The sequence below is a fragment of the Alternaria burnsii genome (genome assembly GCF_013036055.1).
Source record: "Alternaria burnsii strain CBS107.38 chromosome Unknown 732, whole genome shotgun sequence".
Lineage (NCBI taxonomy): Eukaryota > Fungi > Ascomycota > Dothideomycetes > Pleosporales > Pleosporaceae > Alternaria > Alternaria burnsii.
In genome coordinates this window covers 1749208-1768807 of record NW_024066113.1, presented here as the reverse complement: position 1 = coordinate 1768807, position 19600 = coordinate 1749208, and the positions used below count along the sequence as shown (strand labels likewise).

The following is a 19600-nucleotide window of genomic DNA, read 5'->3' as shown; positions in this document are numbered from 1 at the left end:
CAGACTATGCGCAGGGAAAGCCAAGGGAGTAGGGACACACGCGCAGTAAGGTCGCACCAAAACGTATGATGAGTGATATTGTGAGCATGGGTTGTGGGGCTGCTTGGGGTTTCTTCAGTTTGCCGACTAGTTGGGCAGAGTCAAAGACAGGCTGCAGTCTTATAGCGCAACGACAGTGCCGCAGTCAGGAAGGTAAGCGCCGTATTCGTGTACACTGGCACGACTGGGTCCCCACGGGAGGCGTGCGTTCAATTCGTATCAAGCAGCTTCAGGACTAGCCGGGCTTGTCGTACAGGAAGGACATGATAGACGTCGGTGGAAACAATCAACGGCACCACAAAGACCGATGGACAGACAGGCTTGACGGTGACCATGTATGCAGGGAGAACCACGCGCGGTCAGGCCATTCTGCTGGTGTGAATTGTTTGTGGCCGAGGTCTAGATCTCTGCTGATGAGACCCTGGTCCCCCAAAACACGCTAGTATCAACCGCAGCGAACATCGGGTATTCACTCCGCGAACCCAACCTAGCCCACCACCACCTAGTCCACTCGCTGCGTTGGCCTGGTGTGCTGCTGTTGCTTTCAAGTCTTGGAGCCAGCAACAGTCTCCCCCAGGCCTCCATTCACTCGTTTACCGCCAGCCCCTACTACCTGTCAATACTTCCACGCGGCCGTTACTGCCGCCGCGGCGCTACCGCGTTTGTACCTGGACGCCAGATCTTTCAGCCACGTCTCCGTGCGTCTGTTCATCCCACTTACCCAACACGTAGCGTGATTGTTCGCGTTACCGGCAAACATCTTAGACCTCGTTGGCCATGATGGCGGATCCCCAGTCTCCTTCACATCTTACACAGCAATTTCATGCTGAGACTGCCCCTCCTCACTTTCAGCAACCCTCCCACGAAGCGCTCCAGCCCAACTCTATCCCACCCACGCCGGATGAAGGCATAGATGCGGGTCCCTGCCCCGACATAGCGGTTCCCAACGACATCTCTTCGTTTCTCGACGCTTCTCTGCCGCAGCCTTTCCCGCAGCCTTCCGCCTTACCCCAGCCTCTTAGGACTCCCACCATCGAGGACCGGCCACATCTTGATCTGACCCTCAACCTTCCTCAAACTAACTTCTCGCTTCCCGCGTCCACGGTCCTTAGAAGTACGCACAATCTGCGTCTACCCTCGTTTGATGTACTAGGCATTGCTGCACCCCACCCTGATCGTATCCCAACTCAAGCACATCAGTCTTTTTCTCCACTAGGCGCTGGACCTCTCTCGAAGCCAGAGGACCCTCTCCATGCACTCAGCCCACCACTCGACTTCTTCAGTCACGCCAACGGGGCCAGCCATACCCCCGTTACCAGTCCCAAGGCAGCTAGAGCCCGCGTCGGACATCTTGTGTCAACTCACACGCCTCCCTCGGATACGGAGCCGGGGACGATCAGTTGGGGATCCTTTGTGAACGTAGGGACGGCTGGTCTGGGTTCACCTCCTAATTCTGAGCCAGGTGTGTCGCCAAACCTACACAGCACTGCCACTTCGACTGCTCCTCCCCAAGCCCCCATCGTTGTACCGACTCACGACGAGTTTCACGACGAGTTCAGCGACGCGCTTAGAATGGCAGCGTGGATAGAGGAGGCCAAACGCACCATCAGTGAGTACTTCTGACACTCGAGTGATGCGTAGTTTCATGTACTGAGCAGCTTAGTAACTGAATCTGGATGCCTGGACTTGGATTCAGTCAAGATACTATCCCATGCGCTTCCTTGCCCCTCGACATCAGGCCATATTTTTGGTCAGATTATTGCTTCGATCCATGACAGATCGTCAACGCAAACTTCATGGATCAATGTATTCCATGCGCTTCCTGGCCGCTACACGCTGATGGACCTGCCCAAGTCTCCACCATCCACCCCTGGTCCTGCCGTGGGAGGGGATTCATACTTTACCAGCAAAGTTTTCGACAGTGCAGTGGCCATTCCTGATTACCAACTCGATTCAAAACTCCTTCCTCCATCGCCTCGGCCCGTTGTGCCACCTGGAAGCATTAATGTCTCTATCGTAGAGCGATACATCCCGCCTACGAACACGAACGAGTTCTCTGAGATGTTCACGTTTCGGGGCAGATCCTTGTTGTACGACCGCCTGATTGAGCTGTCTAGTAACGATGGTGTCCTTCTCTTCATCTACCCGACTAAAACAGGCGCGAGGACATTCATGCAGCAATACCTTGGACCCATTCTCGACCCGCTTCTACGAACCGTAACGGTGGTCCATGATCTTCACTCTGAGCTAGGCAGGAGTCTAGGTCAAATGAGTTCAGTCAATTATCTGGATGAATACGACCACCTAGAAGCGCAAGTCCGCAAATATTGCGAAGCAATGGTTGAAAGACATGCAAACCCCGACAAAAGGGCGAACTACGAGGTCATACATGCGGCGAAAGAGGAGATCCTGTTGCAACGGTCGGCATGGGCGGACGATTGGTGGATCAAGCAGGAGAAGCCTCGTGTACGGGACGTTATTACCAGGTATTTCAGCAAGTCGAAGAAGCTCCCAAGCTCCGAGATGAGTGCAGCGACTCTGATCCAGGCTGTTCTGGAGGGAGTATCGGAGCGAGACTACCACGACGGTGAGCCCAGCAAAGGCGTAGAAGTTGGTGTCTTCATGGTTAAAAAGACAAAAGCTACTGCCAGGGTGCAGAGAGGAACATGAGGAAGCACATGTGGTGAGAAGATATGAACACTGGGCGTGAGGCAACGGTGTCACGGGTGTACGAAGATTATGATCTCGGGTCGCGATGATCTCAAATTTCGCATAGCATTGCGCGGCGTTAGCGGCATCGATTGAGACCTGTCTGGAACAGCACAAAAGGAAGCAAGTAACATAGTAATGATACCCAGTAATGATCGTCAATCCGTCTTTCTTGGGTGTCTTCAGATTTGACTCCAACACTATCGATCGCCACGACATCCCTACCCTCAATGTGCCAAGCCGCTAGCGCGAAAAACTGCCCTTTGCTCACCTACCGGGTCTCACTTTTGGCTCCAACACCATGTAGACGTGACTCTAGCTGGTACCTAGATAGTACGCACTGTTACAACACTCAAAGAAGTATTTTTCCTAAAAGAGCTTCTTCGCAAAGTGCGGTCACTCATTTCAGGTACGCGCTCTTTTAACGCGTTTTCCCGGCTCTAGCCTCTTTCGTCTGTCAAGAATAGAGTTCAAGATCCGGAAACATCACGGAGAGCTCTGCAATGATCACATACGATCTTTCAACATCTTGTCTTTTCTCTTGAACCTGCTAGAGTGAAACAAGCAATTTTTGTTCAAAGGAGTTATCTGACTTGGATATATTAGCAACCGAGGTATACCCGCCACACGAATCAATCTTGTGATCACTTGACACCCACGGTATCGGCTCGGAAGACTGCGTGAGCGCCGCGTGATCATCAACATGCATGTAAGTTCCACATTTGGATTCTGAAATCAATCTTCCAGTTGTATATTCCGATCGTACAATTTTCGCACTCGATCTTCTCCTCAACGTCCATGGATTACTTTGGCATCACCCTGATATTGTTCACTGATACTTCTGTTAGATCAAAACCCCCCAATCCGCCCTACTCTCTAACCATGAAGTCCTCCTGCATCTGCGGCAAGAAGACGCAGAATACACAGGCGCCGATGGGACGGATCGAAAACGCAAGAAGCCGTCTGGTCTCAACCACATGTTGCGAGATGTAGGTGTTCCATGATGCAAAGTATACTTTCGAACAAGACTGACACACGAAAGGGGCTTGCTTATCTGCAAACCCCAGATTACACGACTTCATCACTCGCTGACCAACATCCCGACCGACCCATGACGCTGTACCGAGGACCAAACAGCCTGTTCCGCGCGCTGGCGCCCAAGTACCGGTTGAACAAGGCAGAGTATCTCCAGTTGTATAACTTGAGGCCTACTACGCAAGTCATGCTAGAGTTGGTCATTGAGGAGGTAATGCTTGACTACTGATTAACCTCTTTCGCGTGCACGATCGCTGACGCTCAGAAAGGCGGGTACGCGTTTTACTGAAGACGAACTACATGACATTCTAGCCATTACTCAACAGGTCTTCGATGAGGAAGAAGGCAATATTCCCGCTGGAGTCGAGAACATGGAGATGCCGAAGATTGCCAACAAGCTGCTGGGTGCCAACAAGAAGAGGAGAAAGGCTAAGAGAAAGGCTTGAACTTGTTCTCAATGAGCAGTAGATGGGCGCTTGCTAAGGACAAACAGTTGGATGAAGGGGTCGGAACCACGTATCATATTCATTAACATTAGTCAACGGTACATCACCATACACGCATACAGCCAAGACAGTTGAAGTTTATGAACATGTGATTGTATGCTACCAACTGGCGGGTATCCATCCACCGCATCCCCATCATGCAACGTAAAAGGACTTGGAAAGATAAAACTACAGAAGCCCGAACCCTGATGCGCCACTCGCCTGAACATAGCAAGCTCAAACCCATACAACGCCGTACCCTCTTTTGTAAGAACATGGCTACAGATACACAAGTCTCCGTGGGGTTGCGACGCATCTAGTCCTTGCTCTTCTTCTTTTTCTTCTTCTCTACCTTCTCGTCACCATCGTCGGCTTTCCGCTTCTTGCTATCCTTGGTCTCCTTTCCGGCCTTCTTTGCCTCCTTGGCAGCCTTCTTCGCTTCCTTGGCCTCGCGCTTTGCGGCTCGCTCGGCTTTTCGTGCCTTCTTGGCCTCTTTCTCCGCCTTCTTCGCTGCCTTGTCACCCTTTGCGGCAGGCTTGTCTTCCGATCCGGAGTCGGATGAATCCTCAGCGCCGTCGGCATCTGCCATCTCCTCGTCACTGTCAACCTCTTGTACGAGCTTCTTGGGTGTACCGTTGGTCTTGGCGGACTTTGACTTCTTGGGTGCAGGCGCATCGGCAGCTGGCTCATCACCAGTGAGACCGTCGGCGTCTGGGTTGTACTTCCGTGCCTCCTTGACCTCCCACTTCTTCTGTCCAAGTGTTGTCTGGTTTGCATTTCCGGCAGGAATGCTCTTGAGCGGTTTACCCTCAAGGGCACGTAGTCTCCTCTCAATGGTGAGACGTGCATCGCGACCGAGCTGGGACTTCTCCTCTTCGGTGGGCTCCTTGGAGGTGTCCTCGGATGAGACGCCCCAGGTGCTGAGGGCGTCGACGCGCAGACCCAAGGCGGACTTGGCAGCGAGCATACGGGCAATCTTGCCCTTGTTCTTTCCAGTAGCTTGGCCAATGAGGGATGCGTGGTAGATGAGCTGGTAACATTAGTACAGGCAAAATACATTGGGGAGGTCAAATACATACACCGTACTTGGGTGTGTCGTGCTTGGTCTTCAGGGCACGGAAGAGGGCCTTCTCAGCACCGAGAATCTGGATGGTAGAACCAGGCGACTTGGCGAGGTTCATAAGGGATCCAGCATGGGCAATGAGGCGCGCACCAACGAGCTCGCCAACCAGAGCTGTCAGGTTAGGAGCGAGGGCCTGCATACGGTTGGACAGGTAGCTGCCGAGGTTTTGACGGTGCTCGGTCAGGTCGACAACCTGCTCGGCAAGAGCAGAGGTCGCCTCCAAATCCTCGTCTGTGATCTCGGTACCCATGGAGATCTCTGCAGCGGCCTTGACAGCCGCCTCAATCTCCTCGGGCAGAATCTCCGAGAGGTCGCTCTCACGCGCGTTGGTTCGGAAACCCATCTTAAGAACAACGCGAGAGTAGGCAAGGTTGTCGTTGAGAACTGCAGCAATAGTCAATAACGTGCTAGTGAAGCGGTGGACGTGGGCGCTGGTGAAACTTACTCTTTGCGAGTTCTGGGAAGTGCCAGCCGTACCATTCCTTGACGCGCATGGCGTAGGTGTTCAGCTGCTTGTCGAGCACATCGAGCGATGCGATGGACTGGATGATCATGGTGTCGACCTTGTCGGGCGAGAAGCGCAACTTGTGTCTCGACAGGGAATGGGCAAGACCAAGCCTGGTCGCGGCCTCCTCGGCGGGGAGTAGGTCGGGAAGGAGCGAGGTCAGGTTTTGGCGGATGGCACGGAATACATCTTGAGTGGAAGAGTCTGACACTGTCTTGAGGGAGAGACCTGGGAGTTGGGCAATCGAGTTGGAGAGCTTGGGGTCGGCAACGGCCACTTGAGACATGTTAGCTGCGACGTTGTATTTGCCGTGTCGGAATATGCGTACAAGTGGCTTTGGTCTCATCCTTGAGATGCTCCAAAAGAGACGACAGCATAGGCGTGACTTTTCCATCGTGGAGCGCAGCGGCCTGCTCGAGAGCGTCGACGGCGCTTCCGAACTTTGCGAACTTCTTGAGCTTGAGCTGCTCGACAATGTCTGACGACTCTTTGCTGTCTGCGCCCAAGAGCTTCTTGTCCTTGGACTTGAGCAGGACATAGCCTGCCGAAGTCTCGGAGAGGATGAAAAGACCCATTTTGCGAGTGGTCGGTCGTGGGGTAGGTCCAATGGCGATCGCGAAACGCAACTACCCTCCGTGGTGAATTTGGACGTGGTGTGGGAAGTCGCGATGGGAGTTGTCGCAAGCTCGAACAGTGCGGAATCCCAGCTCGAACTTTTTCCTGAGCTCGGGCCAACCGCCCAGCGCTAACCCTCGAACGCACAAGCTCCGTTTCTGGTAGCTACAGCAGTGACGAACGCCAGGTACAGGCAAGCGAAAGCGACGCTGCTGGGCCATTGAGCTTGTGAGGGCTGCCATGAACTAGCCACTTCCACCCCCCAAACATTGCCGCACTCCAAATGTCCTCTGGCGGCGAGCGCAAAGTCTCGGGCTCCCTGAGCCGCAGCACAAGGGGCACCGCGCCGCGCCTCGCTGACCTGGGAGAGTCGCCGCGAACACCCATCCTACGAACCATCTCATCCTCCTTCGGCTCGCCTGGCGGCTCCTTCCGTACCGAAGACGAATATGTCGTGATCGAAGTTGGCTCACGCTTCGTGCGCGCCGGCTTTCCCGGCGAGAGCGCCCCGCGATGCACCCTTCCGTTTGGGCCCGACGACCAGCGCAGGGTGGGCGACTACAGGCAGTGGGACCCCCAATATACGCACAAGAGACGAAGGCGGAAGCGGCGTCTGGACTGGGGGCACGAGTACGAGCTCTACCGGACGGACCTGAGCAAGGTCGACTTGGGGCTGGTCGAGGACAAGTTCGAGCGGGCAATGCGAGAGGCGTACGGCAAATACTTCTTGCTCGATACGAAGCCACGTCGCGTGCTACTTGCCATGCCGCCCCGCATGCCGCATGCACTCATGTCGACAGTTCTTGATGTGCTGTTTACGAGCTTCCAAGCCCCGAGCATCACCCTCATGTCCACGCCAGTGCTGTCGACCGTGGCAGCAGGATTACGCTCAGCCTTGGTTGTGGACATTGGCTGGGCCGAGACACTGGTAACCGCAGTCTATGAGTATCGCGAGGTGGCTGAGAGGCGCAGTGTACGAGCAGGCAGGCTGTTGAGCGAGGACATGGCCAAGCTACTCAACGCCGAACTCGACGACGCTGAGCCGGGCCCTACCAAGGCAGACGTATCTTTTGAAGAGGCAGAGGAAGTCCTTACGCGCGTCGGATGGTGCAAGCCTGTCCCTAGGTCAAACCGAAGAACCGTATACTTTCCCGCACGAGAAGCGCCTGTGCTAGAGGAGTTTGAAGACGCCGTCGAGTCACCGCCGCCTACCGTCACCATACCCTTCCCGAAACACACCCCTCCTACTGAACTCACCATATCCTTCGCATCACTAGCCAAGCCCACCGAGAATGCTCTCTTTGCACCAGAGTTAGCCATACACGAGTTCGACGACGAAGACCTCCCGCTGCATCACCTCATATACCGCGCCCTCGTCCAGCTGCCCATAGACGTCCGTCGACTATGCATGTCGCGTATCGTCATCACAGGCGGCGTGTCCAACTTGCCCGGTCTCAAGACACGCATACTGAAGGAGCTGGACGCTCTGGTACAACTCAAGGGCTGGGATCCAGTCAAGAGCTATGGGAAAGCAAGCGCGCGTCGCGAAGAGAAACTCCGAAACCAGAGGGAGGATATGGAGATGCGCCGACAAGAAGGTGAGGATACGTTCCCCTCGTCGCTCGATGCGAATGCACCGCCTGCCCAACTACCCGCAGCACTTCAATCGCCCCAAGAAGATCCTATAGACACGAAGTTTGCTCAGATGGCGATACGTCACGGTCCGCCACCTGCTAGCTTGGTCGGTGGCACCATCAGAGGCGTAGATACGTTAGGTGCGTGGGCAGGTGCAAGTCTGATAGCACAGCAGCGCATCAAGGGCATCGTCGAAGTCGAACGCGAAAAGTATCTCAAAGATGGTTTACAAGGAGCCACAAGAGAGAAGGACGTCTCTGTAATCGCACAGAGGCAGAGCATGGGCCCTGGACTTTCTACCAAGGGCGGAGAGAGAGCTAGCTGGACTCTAGGTGTGTGGGCATGAACCGCGTGCGAACTGTTATTGAGCATACTGTTCCTTTTTGATACCCCTTCAATTGTCTCACTTCTCTGCATCATTGGTCCGTCTTCCTTTCAATACATTTGTCCCTTCAGAGTACGGGACTACCGCTACAGCAGGCGTCTGGCTGCACGTTGCTACCATCAGATACACGGGATCTAAGAAGTCACTGTGACCATATAGGTGTCTGAATATGCATATCCTCATCTCAACAATTCAGTCTGGTATTCAAGCGAGTCAAACATAGCATTGACCGCTCTCTCCTGCAGCTCTCAGCCTTGTTTCGGTCTGCTAAATCGCATGTGGCTAGCTGCCCGCGATCTGACCTAATGGCGACCAGGCCTCCATCTACCTTACGCCGCCTCGCTCTGTCAGTGGTCCTTGGCATTTAGCTTGTAAGGCCATCAGGCATCTCTGAAAGTCCGTAAATCCTCAGGTCCTCAGATCGTAAGGTACTTATTTGTGCAAGCCATCTCCCTAAGCAACGCTTCAATTACGATGATTGGTTATGGCCGAGCGTTATAGACCTCGATGCCCACGCTCGTAAGCTTTCTCGATGTCCTCCTCGTCCTTCCTGCCTTGTGCTTGTTATGGCTACCCGAGATACCAATGGTCCTTCGACTTATACTATTCCTCTACAAGCTTCCGAAGGACTTCCATCTTTACGTCCAGGGACCAATGCTGCTCCGGGTGCTCACGTCCTTCCATATGGAGTTACACACGCACAGGAAGAATACCCAGCTCTGCGCCAAGACTTCGACTTTGTTGACCCCCCGCACGCTCCTCTTGCATCCGCATTTGATGTTGATGCGTTCATAGCAACATTTGATTTCACTGACGCCGGCAATTTAGTCGATTCAAACTCACCTCCACAAAAAGCAACTGCGCAGTCTTGGGCCGACAATCTTGAGGCTGATCCTGGTCCAGTACGACAGTCTGTCACGCAGCTCACAGGAAAAAAGAGGACAATTTCTTTGTCTTTGCCTTTGGACATTGTAAATAAGGTTTGCATATCAGTCCGTACTGAGGAGGCATCACTAATGTTGTTCATTATAGCGGCGAAAAAGCACCCGCAAGTCATTCACATCTCAAATCGAACAGCCGACATCATCGTTCTATGGCCTTCCAGCGGACCAACTTGTGACATCACAACAGTCCCCACATGTCTTGCATACCAATGTTCATTTGTCAAGGTCACAATCAACGCCCTCAACCATGACAGAAGAGGTTCAGAAATCCAAGCGCAGCTTACAATGTGCATTCCGGAAAGCTCAGGCAAAACTAGGTTTGCCTTATACATGTACAGCAGCCCCAGTTACTACGGTATCTGCAGTCCGAACGCATTTAACCCGTAGGTTACCCAAAGGAAGGCCTCCGCACTTACCCTTCCTCAAGCTTTGCACAACCTGTAACGAAGACTTACTGGACGAGCACGAATTCGAGGCTTACCATGCCAAAGACGGTCTCAAATGCGAGACCCCACGGCAACAGCGCAAGGGCGATGCGGGGCAACAGGAGCAGTATGATATCTTGTGCTCCAAAGTGGAGACCTACATCATCACTCAAGGAAACCAAAGAAGTGCAACAAACTCCACCACAGCCGAAATCGACGATAGGTTGTTGAGCTCAATGCCAATTTTACATGATCCAGACCTTACTCCAGAGCTCCCTGTGTCGACTCAGGCTTCAGATACAGTAGCTGAGCCTCCTAGCTCACCGCTTCAATGCAAAACGTCTTCATACTCACGCAAGGCAAAAGACAACGTAAGTACTTGAAAGCTTACTTGCCATTGCACTCTGACCGACATTAGTAGCCTCTAGAGGAAGGCCAAAAGCCACCGCTGTTCATGGAGCCTGACTTATGCATGGCCGATAGTCATAGTGGCACCGATGGCAGCGTGATAATAGCAGCGTATCAACACATATCCAACAACGTGGATGGGTCCATGGATGAACCTACGCTGCCCGAACGTCCTGGCGTAGGTTTCGCAACATGTGGATGTACCTCATCCCACGGCATAGATTCGGACGTAGGACGCACCGTCAGCATGGAATCAACCATGGACATTGAATCTATGTCGTGGAATGAGATACATTCACATGTTGCGACGCTGCATGAACCGAGCTGGAATCCGTTGTCCCTATCTCATAGATCTCCACATCCCGCCCAATTCTTCGATCACCCAACGTTCGAGATACGGCTGGCAACGCCACCAGCACGGCTCGTTCCTTCAGTGTCTTTCAGCGAAGACTCGTGGGATTCATCTATACAATCCACAACAGCATTGCAGTCAGAACACAGTACGACGTCCTCTTCGACTGACCCGCCTGAGTCTCATTGCGACATAGAAGGCTGCTCTACCGTATTCAGTGGTGTTCACCGTAAGGGCAACTTATCAAGACACAAGCGACTCAAACATTCAGATAGAGTCTATGTTTGTGAAGATGCATCATGCGGCAGAGTATTCAATCGGCAAGACGCCCGACTTAAGCACTATAGGAAGTATCACCTACAATTAGCTTCGCCGTATCTGGCTCGCCCTCAGCCAAGGCAATCGAACAGAGAGCGATATCCAGATCTTTGAAGCTCAAATTGGGGATGATTCGCTTGTACATAACTGTGCCTCTTAGTTGTATAATATCTTATTTCTGTACACGAAAACTTGTGTCCTTGTCAATATCACTAAACATCATAAGCCTATGTGTTGATTCGAACTTCTTCAGTGCTCGAAAGTGATCTTATCTTGTATAAACTTCGGTAATCGTAGGCATCAAGGAACTCAGCGAGCTCTATACTCTGCTCCAATATACACATGCTCAACGCCTACCTACACTTTCCAACATGAGTTAACTCTTCACGTGTTTCTTGTGACTGTTTCTGTCGTTATGGAACACATTTCGTAAATGCTATTACGATACCCTTGCACATGCATCCTTTAGACTCTAATACATGAATCAGGCTAGACTAAATTTGTAATCAAGCTGCTTGCCAGAATTGAGTCTTCCTGTAGGTATCGTATAACAGTAGCCAGGGAGCAACAATGATCTTAAGGTTATCGAAATAACAGGATTGTATGAAAACCACATTTTTTGCACAGTAAGAAGTGTTCCAAGTATGACAGACGTGGAAGATATGTTGCTTTCCCTGCTCTGGAAAGCATACCCACTTCTGTAACGACATTATCGTGTTATTCCGAGCTGTGTGTCAACATTGTTCATCATCCTTGTCTAGTTGGAACGTGCCATCCAAATACCACATCTTCGTCATATACCCATCCTCACTCATCTCGTCCGTCCAAACAACATCACAAACTGCTTCAAACTATCAGCCAACTGCACCGTACCACAGTGACTAGATTTCTAACCTATTGGTCTACCTCCGCTATCACTAGACTTGAAATTTGTCATTGTCATGCTCAAGATTCTCCTGTAAGTCGAAGGAAGGGTCGTTGCCCCATGTCCGCTTCTGCGCAGATGGTACAGATGAAGATTCACCAGCGCTACTGGCAGAGATAGAACTAGAGCTAGAACTGAGGTAGGACGTCAAGAGCGCGATTTCAATGACCTGGTATGATCCTTGACTGATATGTGAATAATCTGGTACGACTGGGGTTAGTTGAGAACACGCAACAAATGTGAATAGTATAGTTTTGATACGTGGAGGAGACAAAGAGAGGGAAGGTCGATAGAGAAGGAGTTTGCGAGAAAGTACACCATGTCAACCTCATCAAACGAAACAGGGAAGTAGTGATGAAGATGGCATGATTGTTACCATAGGAGCACGACACAACATAGTATAGAGAGGAAACATGATTCAATCCTCGCAACAGCACCAAGATTCTTTGGTGTCATGATTTCTCTCTTGGATCATTTCATTTCATTAAGCGGTAGGGTCTCAATCAACCTCTTTCCCGCGAGCTCATGTATCAACCATCCTAGTTCCGGATGTTCCCCCGAATGGAGTCATCACCACCGTTGTTGTTGATATAAGTCTGATTCCTCTCTTCAGGTGCGCCGACACCTCCGTGAGCAAAGTCACCCGCCTTGGTTGGTTGACCGTTGGCCTTGATGGAACCACCCTCGTCGAGCGGGATCTCGCGGTTGTTGCCAGCGCCGCTGGCAGCGGAGCCGTATTTTACTTCTGCGCCGGGGAACTTGCCCTCTACGTTTGCGGTGTCGACGCCGGATTCGGTGGCTGTGAAAGAGTAGAGTTAGTCGGTGGTTTTGTGCGATGGATTAATAAAGAGACATACTGGAAAGACCAACGTTGTGGCCCTTGGTAGCGCTATCGCTGCTGAGATCCTGCTCAGCCTTCTTGGCGATCTCGTTGACGTTGGTGTTCTTATATTCGGCAGACATTGTGATGTGTATAGGTTGAAGTAGTTTGGAAGGTTGTTGGTGAAGTGTGTACTGAAATCGGAGATATGGGTATCAAAGAAGTTGTGTGTGTGTATGTGATGGAGATACAAGCCGGAAGGACATGTTATAAAGGTTTTTTACCTACTGCTAGCTTTACAGCTCATCGATGATGATGAAAGAGTGGTGGACCCTGATGATGTCACGACGACCTCATAACTGCGGGCCGAGACAGGAAGACCCTTCGCGTTCTGGCAAAGACCTACCGATTAATGAAGGACTGGTAAGCGGGAACTTGAGAATTGTAGGGGCTAGTTGGTAAGTTTGCCGTGGTGGTCGCGTGCTGGTGGGGTGCATTGAAGACATCCAGGTACCAAATCCGAACGATGACGAAACAGATCGTGGAACAAAACACCACACGGTCAAGGAAAACATTTCTGCCAGCACACAATGTTGCATTCGTAACGAAATGCCTACCTAAATACGCCGTCGTTTCTCATAAAGCATGAAGTTCGTCCCTCATCAGCCACTCAAGACTCCCTCCAAACTTCATGCCACAGAAACCATGTCGAAGAACGCTATATAAACGCCATGCTCGCAAAGTGATATATGCGCAGGTATGTAAAGCGAATGAAGCCCATATAACCAATGAAAAGCTTTTGCACATCCCAATATTACTACTCTTCGTACTCTTCGTTCATTCAGCAAATGTCACATGCCTAAGCGGTGACCGCTGTAGCAAACTCTTGCTTGGTCGTTGATGGGAAAGGAAACGTGCGTCGCCCTTCTGTCCATTACTTTCGACCCAGCTATTGACTGCAGTTTGCCTGTTGCTGTGGGTTACAATGCTGGGTTTGAGATGGTTCGCCTAGAAAATCTCGGAATCAAGACTGCTACGGTAGCTCTCTAGAGACTCTTCATCATCTGTCGTACTTGTTAGTAACCTTTCTCAGTCGATACGTCAAGCAACATAAGACTCACCAGCGATAGGCTTCCTGCGAACAACAGTATCCGAGTGTTGCAGCGGACTCTGTGGCTGCGGGCTCTTGCTACCCATGGGCCTGGGACCGGTAACCCTTCGTTGTGGGCTGTCCATGCTAGCCTCAGAGCGGAGGTACTGGCTGCTCGGGCGAGGCGAGGCCGTAGGTGTCATCTTTCGCGTAATGTCAGCATTGTCGGCCATCTTCTGAGGCGTGAGCTGAACTTACGCGATGACCCCGATCGGTTTCAAGTGAGTAACGCACCTCTGCGATAGGTGCAAGCGGTGTCAAAGCGCCTTGGCTACCGAATTCATTCGGAGAGCTGTACATCTGCCTCGTCTGCCCATAGCCGGCAAGCAGCTGTGGCGGCGGGATGAGAGGACCGTCATCCGGGATCTTGGGAGGCCTGGGTGGGCCGGCTTGTTGCTCCGAAGCAGAGTGTTGGCTGTAGCCATCAGACGAAATTGGTGAGAGGTTGCCAGCATTCTGTTGAGCCGAGATACCAGACATCCGGTTTCGCGCAAGCGATGGCATGCTACCCCACTGATCAAAATCTGGAGACCCTATGCTTGAGCGAACAGGATTGTAGATTTGTGCTTGGCTCTCCAGTTGGTTCTGGTGACGACCGGTTGGCCCGGGTCGCGGCTGGGGGTGTTGCAGGTTCAACGAATTGCGATGCGCCTGGTACTTGGGGTCTTCCATCTCGTACTGATGCTCCTCAGGAATGAGAGGCGATGGAGAGCGTAGAGAGCGCGCAGAGCGGACGGACGCCTGATCGTCCCTAGCCAGCGAAGTGTTGGAGCGAAGCCTATCGTCACCATGCTGCTGATACGGCTCGTCATCATCGTAGTAGTCATCCAAAGAAGAAGACCTGGAGTGCGTGGATTGTGGTCGCCTCTCACCAGACACACTGTTGCGCGGCAGACTCTCAGGGTTGGTAGAAGAGGTTGTCTTTGACCATCGAGAGATCTTGGGGATACCGAAGATGGATGATGAGTTGGACTTATGCTTGCGCTTCGGTGTGGTCTCATGGCTTGAGTCTCGTGTCGACTTCGAAGCTTGTGGGGGAGTACCCAAGGATCGACGCTTGTCTGGGAAAGCTTCCTGGGTTGGCGTTGTCATGCGCTCAGTGTTCTCGTATTGGGGATTGCGCTCATCATACTCCTCGTCGCTCTCCTCTCGCACTGTGCTTATACGGTTTGTTGGCACAACGTCAAAGCCAGAGTGAAGATCTTGAATGCGCCGTGAAGAGGAAGGGTTAGAAAAGTAACCCGACTGATCAGGAGAAGGCGCAGTGTTGGCACGACCTTCTGGCTCGTAGCCTGCGTCATCGCTTGCTCGCAGATTCTCGTACGAGTTGAGACTATTCGTCCTCGCTTGTTGGTCCAACGAGAGCTGATTGACTTGCTTCAACCCCTCAACTTCACCGAGCAATTGGACGAGCATTTGCTCGATGTGCTTGATGTCGCCATCGCCCTTGCCAGAGCTTAGTCCCTTCAGAGCACGCCTGAAAACACTCTTCTTCTTGGTCTCAATGTCATCGTCGGAAGATGTGCGATTCATGCGAGGGGGTGTCATGGGCTGAGGGCGAGGGCCACCCAGAATCCTTTGCTCCGCCAAGTTGACTCGCTTGTCAGTGGTATTCATGATCATAGTGTCCTGAGTCTTGATGAACTGCTTCAGATCGTCCAACTGATTGCGCATCTCGGCAGCGCTTCGGACAAGAGTCACCAGGATCTCGGTATCGCGTGCATTACGCTGGGCATCGCGAACGGTGAGGTGGTCCATGAGTGCCACAATGTCTTTCGATTCGATACGATCAATACCTTTGCCGGTAGCTGCGTCGTAAAGAGGTGAAGTCATACCGTGGGAGTTGCCACTAACGTGTCGGTCATGTTTGGCACGAGCAGCAAACATGTCCGGGCTGCCAAGATCCACGCCATTGTACTCATCACCGAAGCCGTCATCATCAAAGATCTTTGAATGATTGCGGTTTTGAGGCGTGTACGCTTCACGTTGGTTAGCCGACTGGTAACCCTCGTCTTTCCAGCCGGTCTGGCCTGACGACAAAGGAGTGCGATTACTCTGCGCATAGCCTGCCTGCTCGTATTGTTGCTCACCTGGATAGGGATGATCATATTCATCTTCTACGGTGGCCTGGTGTCGCTGGTCGAACGAATCCGGAGTCTGTTGCTCCTGCCTTTCATAGGCAGCGGCGGCAGCCATGGCAGCAGCTCCAGCTCCGAGTCCAGTGACGCCTTTGCTGAACGAGGTAGGTGTACGCTCCCGCTCTTCTTGGCGGCTCAGCAGCTCGTCAGTACGATCATGATAACCATCTCCTCCGCCAATTGGCCCTTGGATAATTGATGGGTTGGTAGTCACATCTGAGTCGTCATCCATGCCGTACCCAATCTCGGGCATCATGTCGTCATTGCCAACGGGATAGGCGCTGTGATGCATCTGAGGTGCTTCAGATACAACCGATTGTCCGTCTTCAGACTGCGCAATGCTTTGCCTAGGAGAGTTCTCGCGTGCAATGTTTTGTTTTGGAGATTCCTCAGCACGTCGTTCCTGTACCAGTGCTTCCGCTTTGTCACGGATGGCGGCCCATCTCTGACCAGCAGGCACTTCTTCGGTTTGCACGTAGGCTGGGTTCGTGCTGACTTGCGAAAGCATACTCTTCTTGATCGGGCTTGAAGCCATTGAAGATCGAACACTAATGGTAGACGGGTCGTGTAGGGATGCGACGGCTGATTCTACTGCTAGTGGTGTGTGAACGTATTCAGGATTCGAGCCGACCTTGCGGAGGTCTTGAAGATCACCGATCTTTTGTTGTTGATCAAGATACTCTACGCCTGTGCTGTCATCGGTATACATGGTCATGCGGTTGTAGTTCACAGAGCTGTCCTCTAATTCTCGCCGGTACATTTCATTCTTCTCATGGTTGCGTTCGAAGAACTCATTTGTGTCCTTGGGCGTTGTGGCCTCGTTGAGGATAGACCTCTTGCTTTCGAGAGTGACGCCCTGAGGTCGTTTGCGGGTACGTGCCGCCTTGGTGCTCGCTGTTGAGTCCATTGATGCGATAGAGAGATTAGACTCTCGTCGCTCGAACTGATGGCCAAGAGAAGACACAGATGGCCCACTGCGGATGGAGTTGAATCTTCGTGGTGAGCCTGTGATCTGTGCGTCCCCCCGATAGCTAGCCTCGCTTTGTATCGGGCTGACAGTATCACCACGTCTTGATTGCGTGTCACTCTCAATCTCATACTGCGACGCTTGAGGTTCGGACCGCTCGATTGCGCGGGCTTTGGCCGCAGCTGCAGCTGACAGACTTGCGTCAGTGACTTTCGAGCGGGAGGTGTAGCTGCGATCGCTCTTTGGAGTCGCTGTGCGGACTTCGTTGGTTGATTTGTTACTGTGAGCAGTGCCGAGCGTTTGCTGAAGCGCATTAGGTGTGCGGGTTGGTGTGCGTGGAGATGGTGAGATGTAACCACGAGAGACCTGTTGCAGAGGCGTCTCAGCACCTGTGCCTGTTATGCCAGTGCTCGTTGATGACCTTGACTGCGGCCTCTCCTTAGTCTCAGTTTCTGCGGAAAGGATGGAGTCGCGAGTGAGCTCGGATCCTCCGATAAGCTCGCTGCGGTTGAAGGGTAGAGGTGGTACGCGTTCCTCGTGTACGCTTTCGGATACGCTCTCAGATCGACTGCTGCGAGAGGAGCGATGCTTGCGGTGTTTGCGCTCTTCCTCCTTTTCTTCCCGCGAAGTGTGGTGCTTGAGAGCGGCAGTAGTAAGGCCAGCTCCGGCAAGCCCAATTAGCGCAGAATCCCGTTGGGACAGTGTCTTCTCGTCCTTGCTCTTTCTCCGATGAGACTTCTCATCGCGGGTAGTCGAGTCTGCGTAGCTCGAGATGGAGCCGCGACTGGATCGTCGCTCGCTCTTGCGACTTGATCCGCCAGTCAGTGTCGTCCCTGGGTTGTCACCATCCCTGTTGAGGACGACCTTGGGCTTATTGCTGTGGAGTTTAGGCGCGCTCGAGGATTTGGAAACACGGCGTCTGGATGGGTCGCGAGAGCGGTCGGATTCCATAGTCTCGAATGTGGCTATGCTATCACGGTTGGCACGGTCGAACTTGTCCATATTCCTGGATGTGCGGTTCTCTTCTTTCAGCGCATTCAACTCAGGGAGAATGAGGCGCTTGATGGCGTCTTCAACTGTGGCTAGTAGTTTGGGGTTATTGATCGACGAAGTCCCGGAGACGTGAGAGCGACGGTCGGCGTTGGAGGAGAGCAGACTGGAGTCAGTGCCGCTCACTTGATCGACCTCTTTGCTCCTTCTTCGATGCGATTTGCGCGGTGAGGCGAGGTCATCTTCTCGCCGCCTGGAAACCTCTCTCGACTTTGAGGATCGGTCTCTGGACTTTGTGGTGCCGCCTTCTGCGGCCTGCTGCTGCAGCTTCTCCATGACGCGCTGTGTGATGCGGTCTTTGCTGAGACTTCTGCTTCGGTGGTGGCGGGGTGCTTTGAGGGTGTCCTGGATGGCCTCTGAGACCATGGACTCGGTGACTGCGTCCCTTTCGAGGCTCCGGCTCCTGCGCCGCGCAGGCGGGAGGATTTCTGTTTGGCCAGTCATGCTGTCTGCGGGCATGGACGATATGTCCGAGGGCATGGGGATGTAGCGCCCGCCGTCGCTAGAGTCGTCGTCGCTGTGATCGGGCAGTAGCTCGATGCCGACGGGCGGAAGAGAGGAGATGTTGGAGAGGTCGGAGTAGTCGACGGTGTTGCGGCGCGAGCTGTAGAGCTGGTCGTACGACTTGCTGTGGAGGGAGATGCGCCGCGAGTACGAGGCGGCGTGGGAATGGCGGTGGGTCTGGGTCTGGGTCTGGGTCTGGGTGATGTGGACGTGATCACTGACGGTGCTGTTCCTGCTCTTGCGGGAGGAAGGCGTGACCCGTACGCGCACACTGGGGCGCGAGCGGACTTGGCCTTCGGTTTCGCCTGCTTCAAAGTACTCAATGAGCAGCGACGTCTGCGAGGGGAACTTCTTGTGCAGGACGCGGCTGCCACGGGGCTTGGTGGGCGAGGTGGTGTTGATAGTAATGGGGGTGCCGTCTTCGGGGACCGAGTAGGAGGTCCTGTCGGTGCGGTTGGAGACGTTTGTGTCGACGTCGTCGGTGTAGTTGTTTTCGTCTGCGGAATCGAGAGTCGAGGGTTCAGTAGGTGCCGGAAGAGGAGGTCTGTCTGTATCTAAAACCATCATAGAATCCGAAAGATTCTAGAAGGCGGGGTGGGTGGCGGAAGACATGCCCGGCGCCGTTTTCCTCGAGGACGTTATAAGAGGGAAGTGTTGTTGTTTGAGGTGTGGGTGCAGGGCCGCACGGTGGCTAGTCCCCGTGTGCGCGAACCTGGATGTTGCTGGTGTTGGGTGCGAGCGCGAACAGCGATCGTGGGCGTGGGCGCGGACGATGCGCGGGAGAACCAGGACCTGAGGCCACCTGGTGCATGTGCAGTGCGTGCGACGCTCTGCGACAATGGCGAGCTGGGCGCCGACGGTCGTAGCGAAGCTGGCCAGCCAGTGTTAGCAGCTGCTCGGGCGTGGCAGGGCACGCGTCACGGGACTCACCAGACCAGGCCGCGCAGACAGCTCACTGCCGTCTCTCGGGGGTAGCAATGGCTCTACAAGCTCCGTCGAGCTGGTGGAGAGGCAGTCGTGGGAACCAACTCCAGCTGTGGTGGAGAGAAAGCCGGGCTGGGTCCAAGC

The 19600-nt window shown here is 53.2% G+C and overlaps 6 protein-coding genes across 6 annotated transcripts; 3 read left to right on the top strand and 3 right to left on the bottom strand.

Annotated features, from left to right (window-relative positions):
- Positions 1-816: 816 nt before the first annotated feature.
- On the top strand, positions 817-4229 carry GT037_006080 (uncharacterized protein; the record flags this gene model as incomplete). Its single annotated transcript, XM_038931127.1, has 5 exons — positions 817-1648; positions 1703-2649; positions 3597-3737; positions 3791-3994; positions 4053-4229. 5 exons carry the CDS (start codon positions 817-819, stop codon positions 4227-4229), a joined length of 2301 nt encoding a protein of 766 aa, XP_038786816.1.
- A 355-nt stretch (positions 4230-4584) lies between these two features.
- On the bottom strand, positions 4585-6471 carry GT037_006079 (nucleolar protein 5a; the record flags this gene model as incomplete). The annotated part of the gene is made up of 4 exons (XM_038931126.1): positions 4585-5298; positions 5348-5775; positions 5837-6172; positions 6225-6471. 4 exons carry the CDS (start codon positions 6469-6471, stop codon positions 4585-4587), a joined length of 1725 nt encoding a protein of 574 aa, XP_038786815.1.
- Positions 6472-6794: 323 nt separating this feature from the next.
- Positions 6795-8492, top strand: GT037_006078 (uncharacterized protein; the record flags this gene model as incomplete). Its single annotated transcript, XM_038931125.1, has 1 exon — positions 6795-8492. One exon carries the CDS (start codon positions 6795-6797, stop codon positions 8490-8492), a length of 1698 nt encoding a protein of 565 aa, XP_038786814.1.
- Positions 8493-9097: 605 nt separating this feature from the next.
- On the top strand, positions 9098-11007 carry GT037_006077 (uncharacterized protein; the record flags this gene model as incomplete). The annotated part of the gene is made up of 4 exons (XM_038931124.1): positions 9098-9511; positions 9564-10271; positions 10322-10889; positions 11000-11007. The coding sequence occupies 4 exons, from the start codon at positions 9098-9100 to the stop codon at positions 11005-11007; spliced, it is 1698 nt and encodes a 565-aa protein (XP_038786813.1).
- Positions 11008-12442: 1435 nt separating this feature from the next.
- GT037_006076 (uncharacterized protein) lies at positions 12443-12866 on the bottom strand (the record flags this gene model as incomplete). The annotated part of the gene is made up of 2 exons (XM_038931123.1): positions 12443-12702; positions 12761-12866. The coding sequence occupies 2 exons, from the start codon at positions 12864-12866 to the stop codon at positions 12443-12445; spliced, it is 366 nt and encodes a 121-aa protein (XP_038786812.1).
- An 865-nt stretch (positions 12867-13731) lies between these two features.
- On the bottom strand, positions 13732-19096 carry GT037_006075 (uncharacterized protein; the record flags this gene model as incomplete). The annotated part of the gene is made up of 3 exons (XM_038931122.1): positions 13732-13787; positions 13845-14016; positions 14072-19096. 3 exons carry the CDS (start codon positions 19094-19096, stop codon positions 13732-13734), a joined length of 5253 nt encoding a protein of 1750 aa, XP_038786811.1.
- Between the last annotated feature and the right edge of the window lie 504 nt (positions 19097-19600).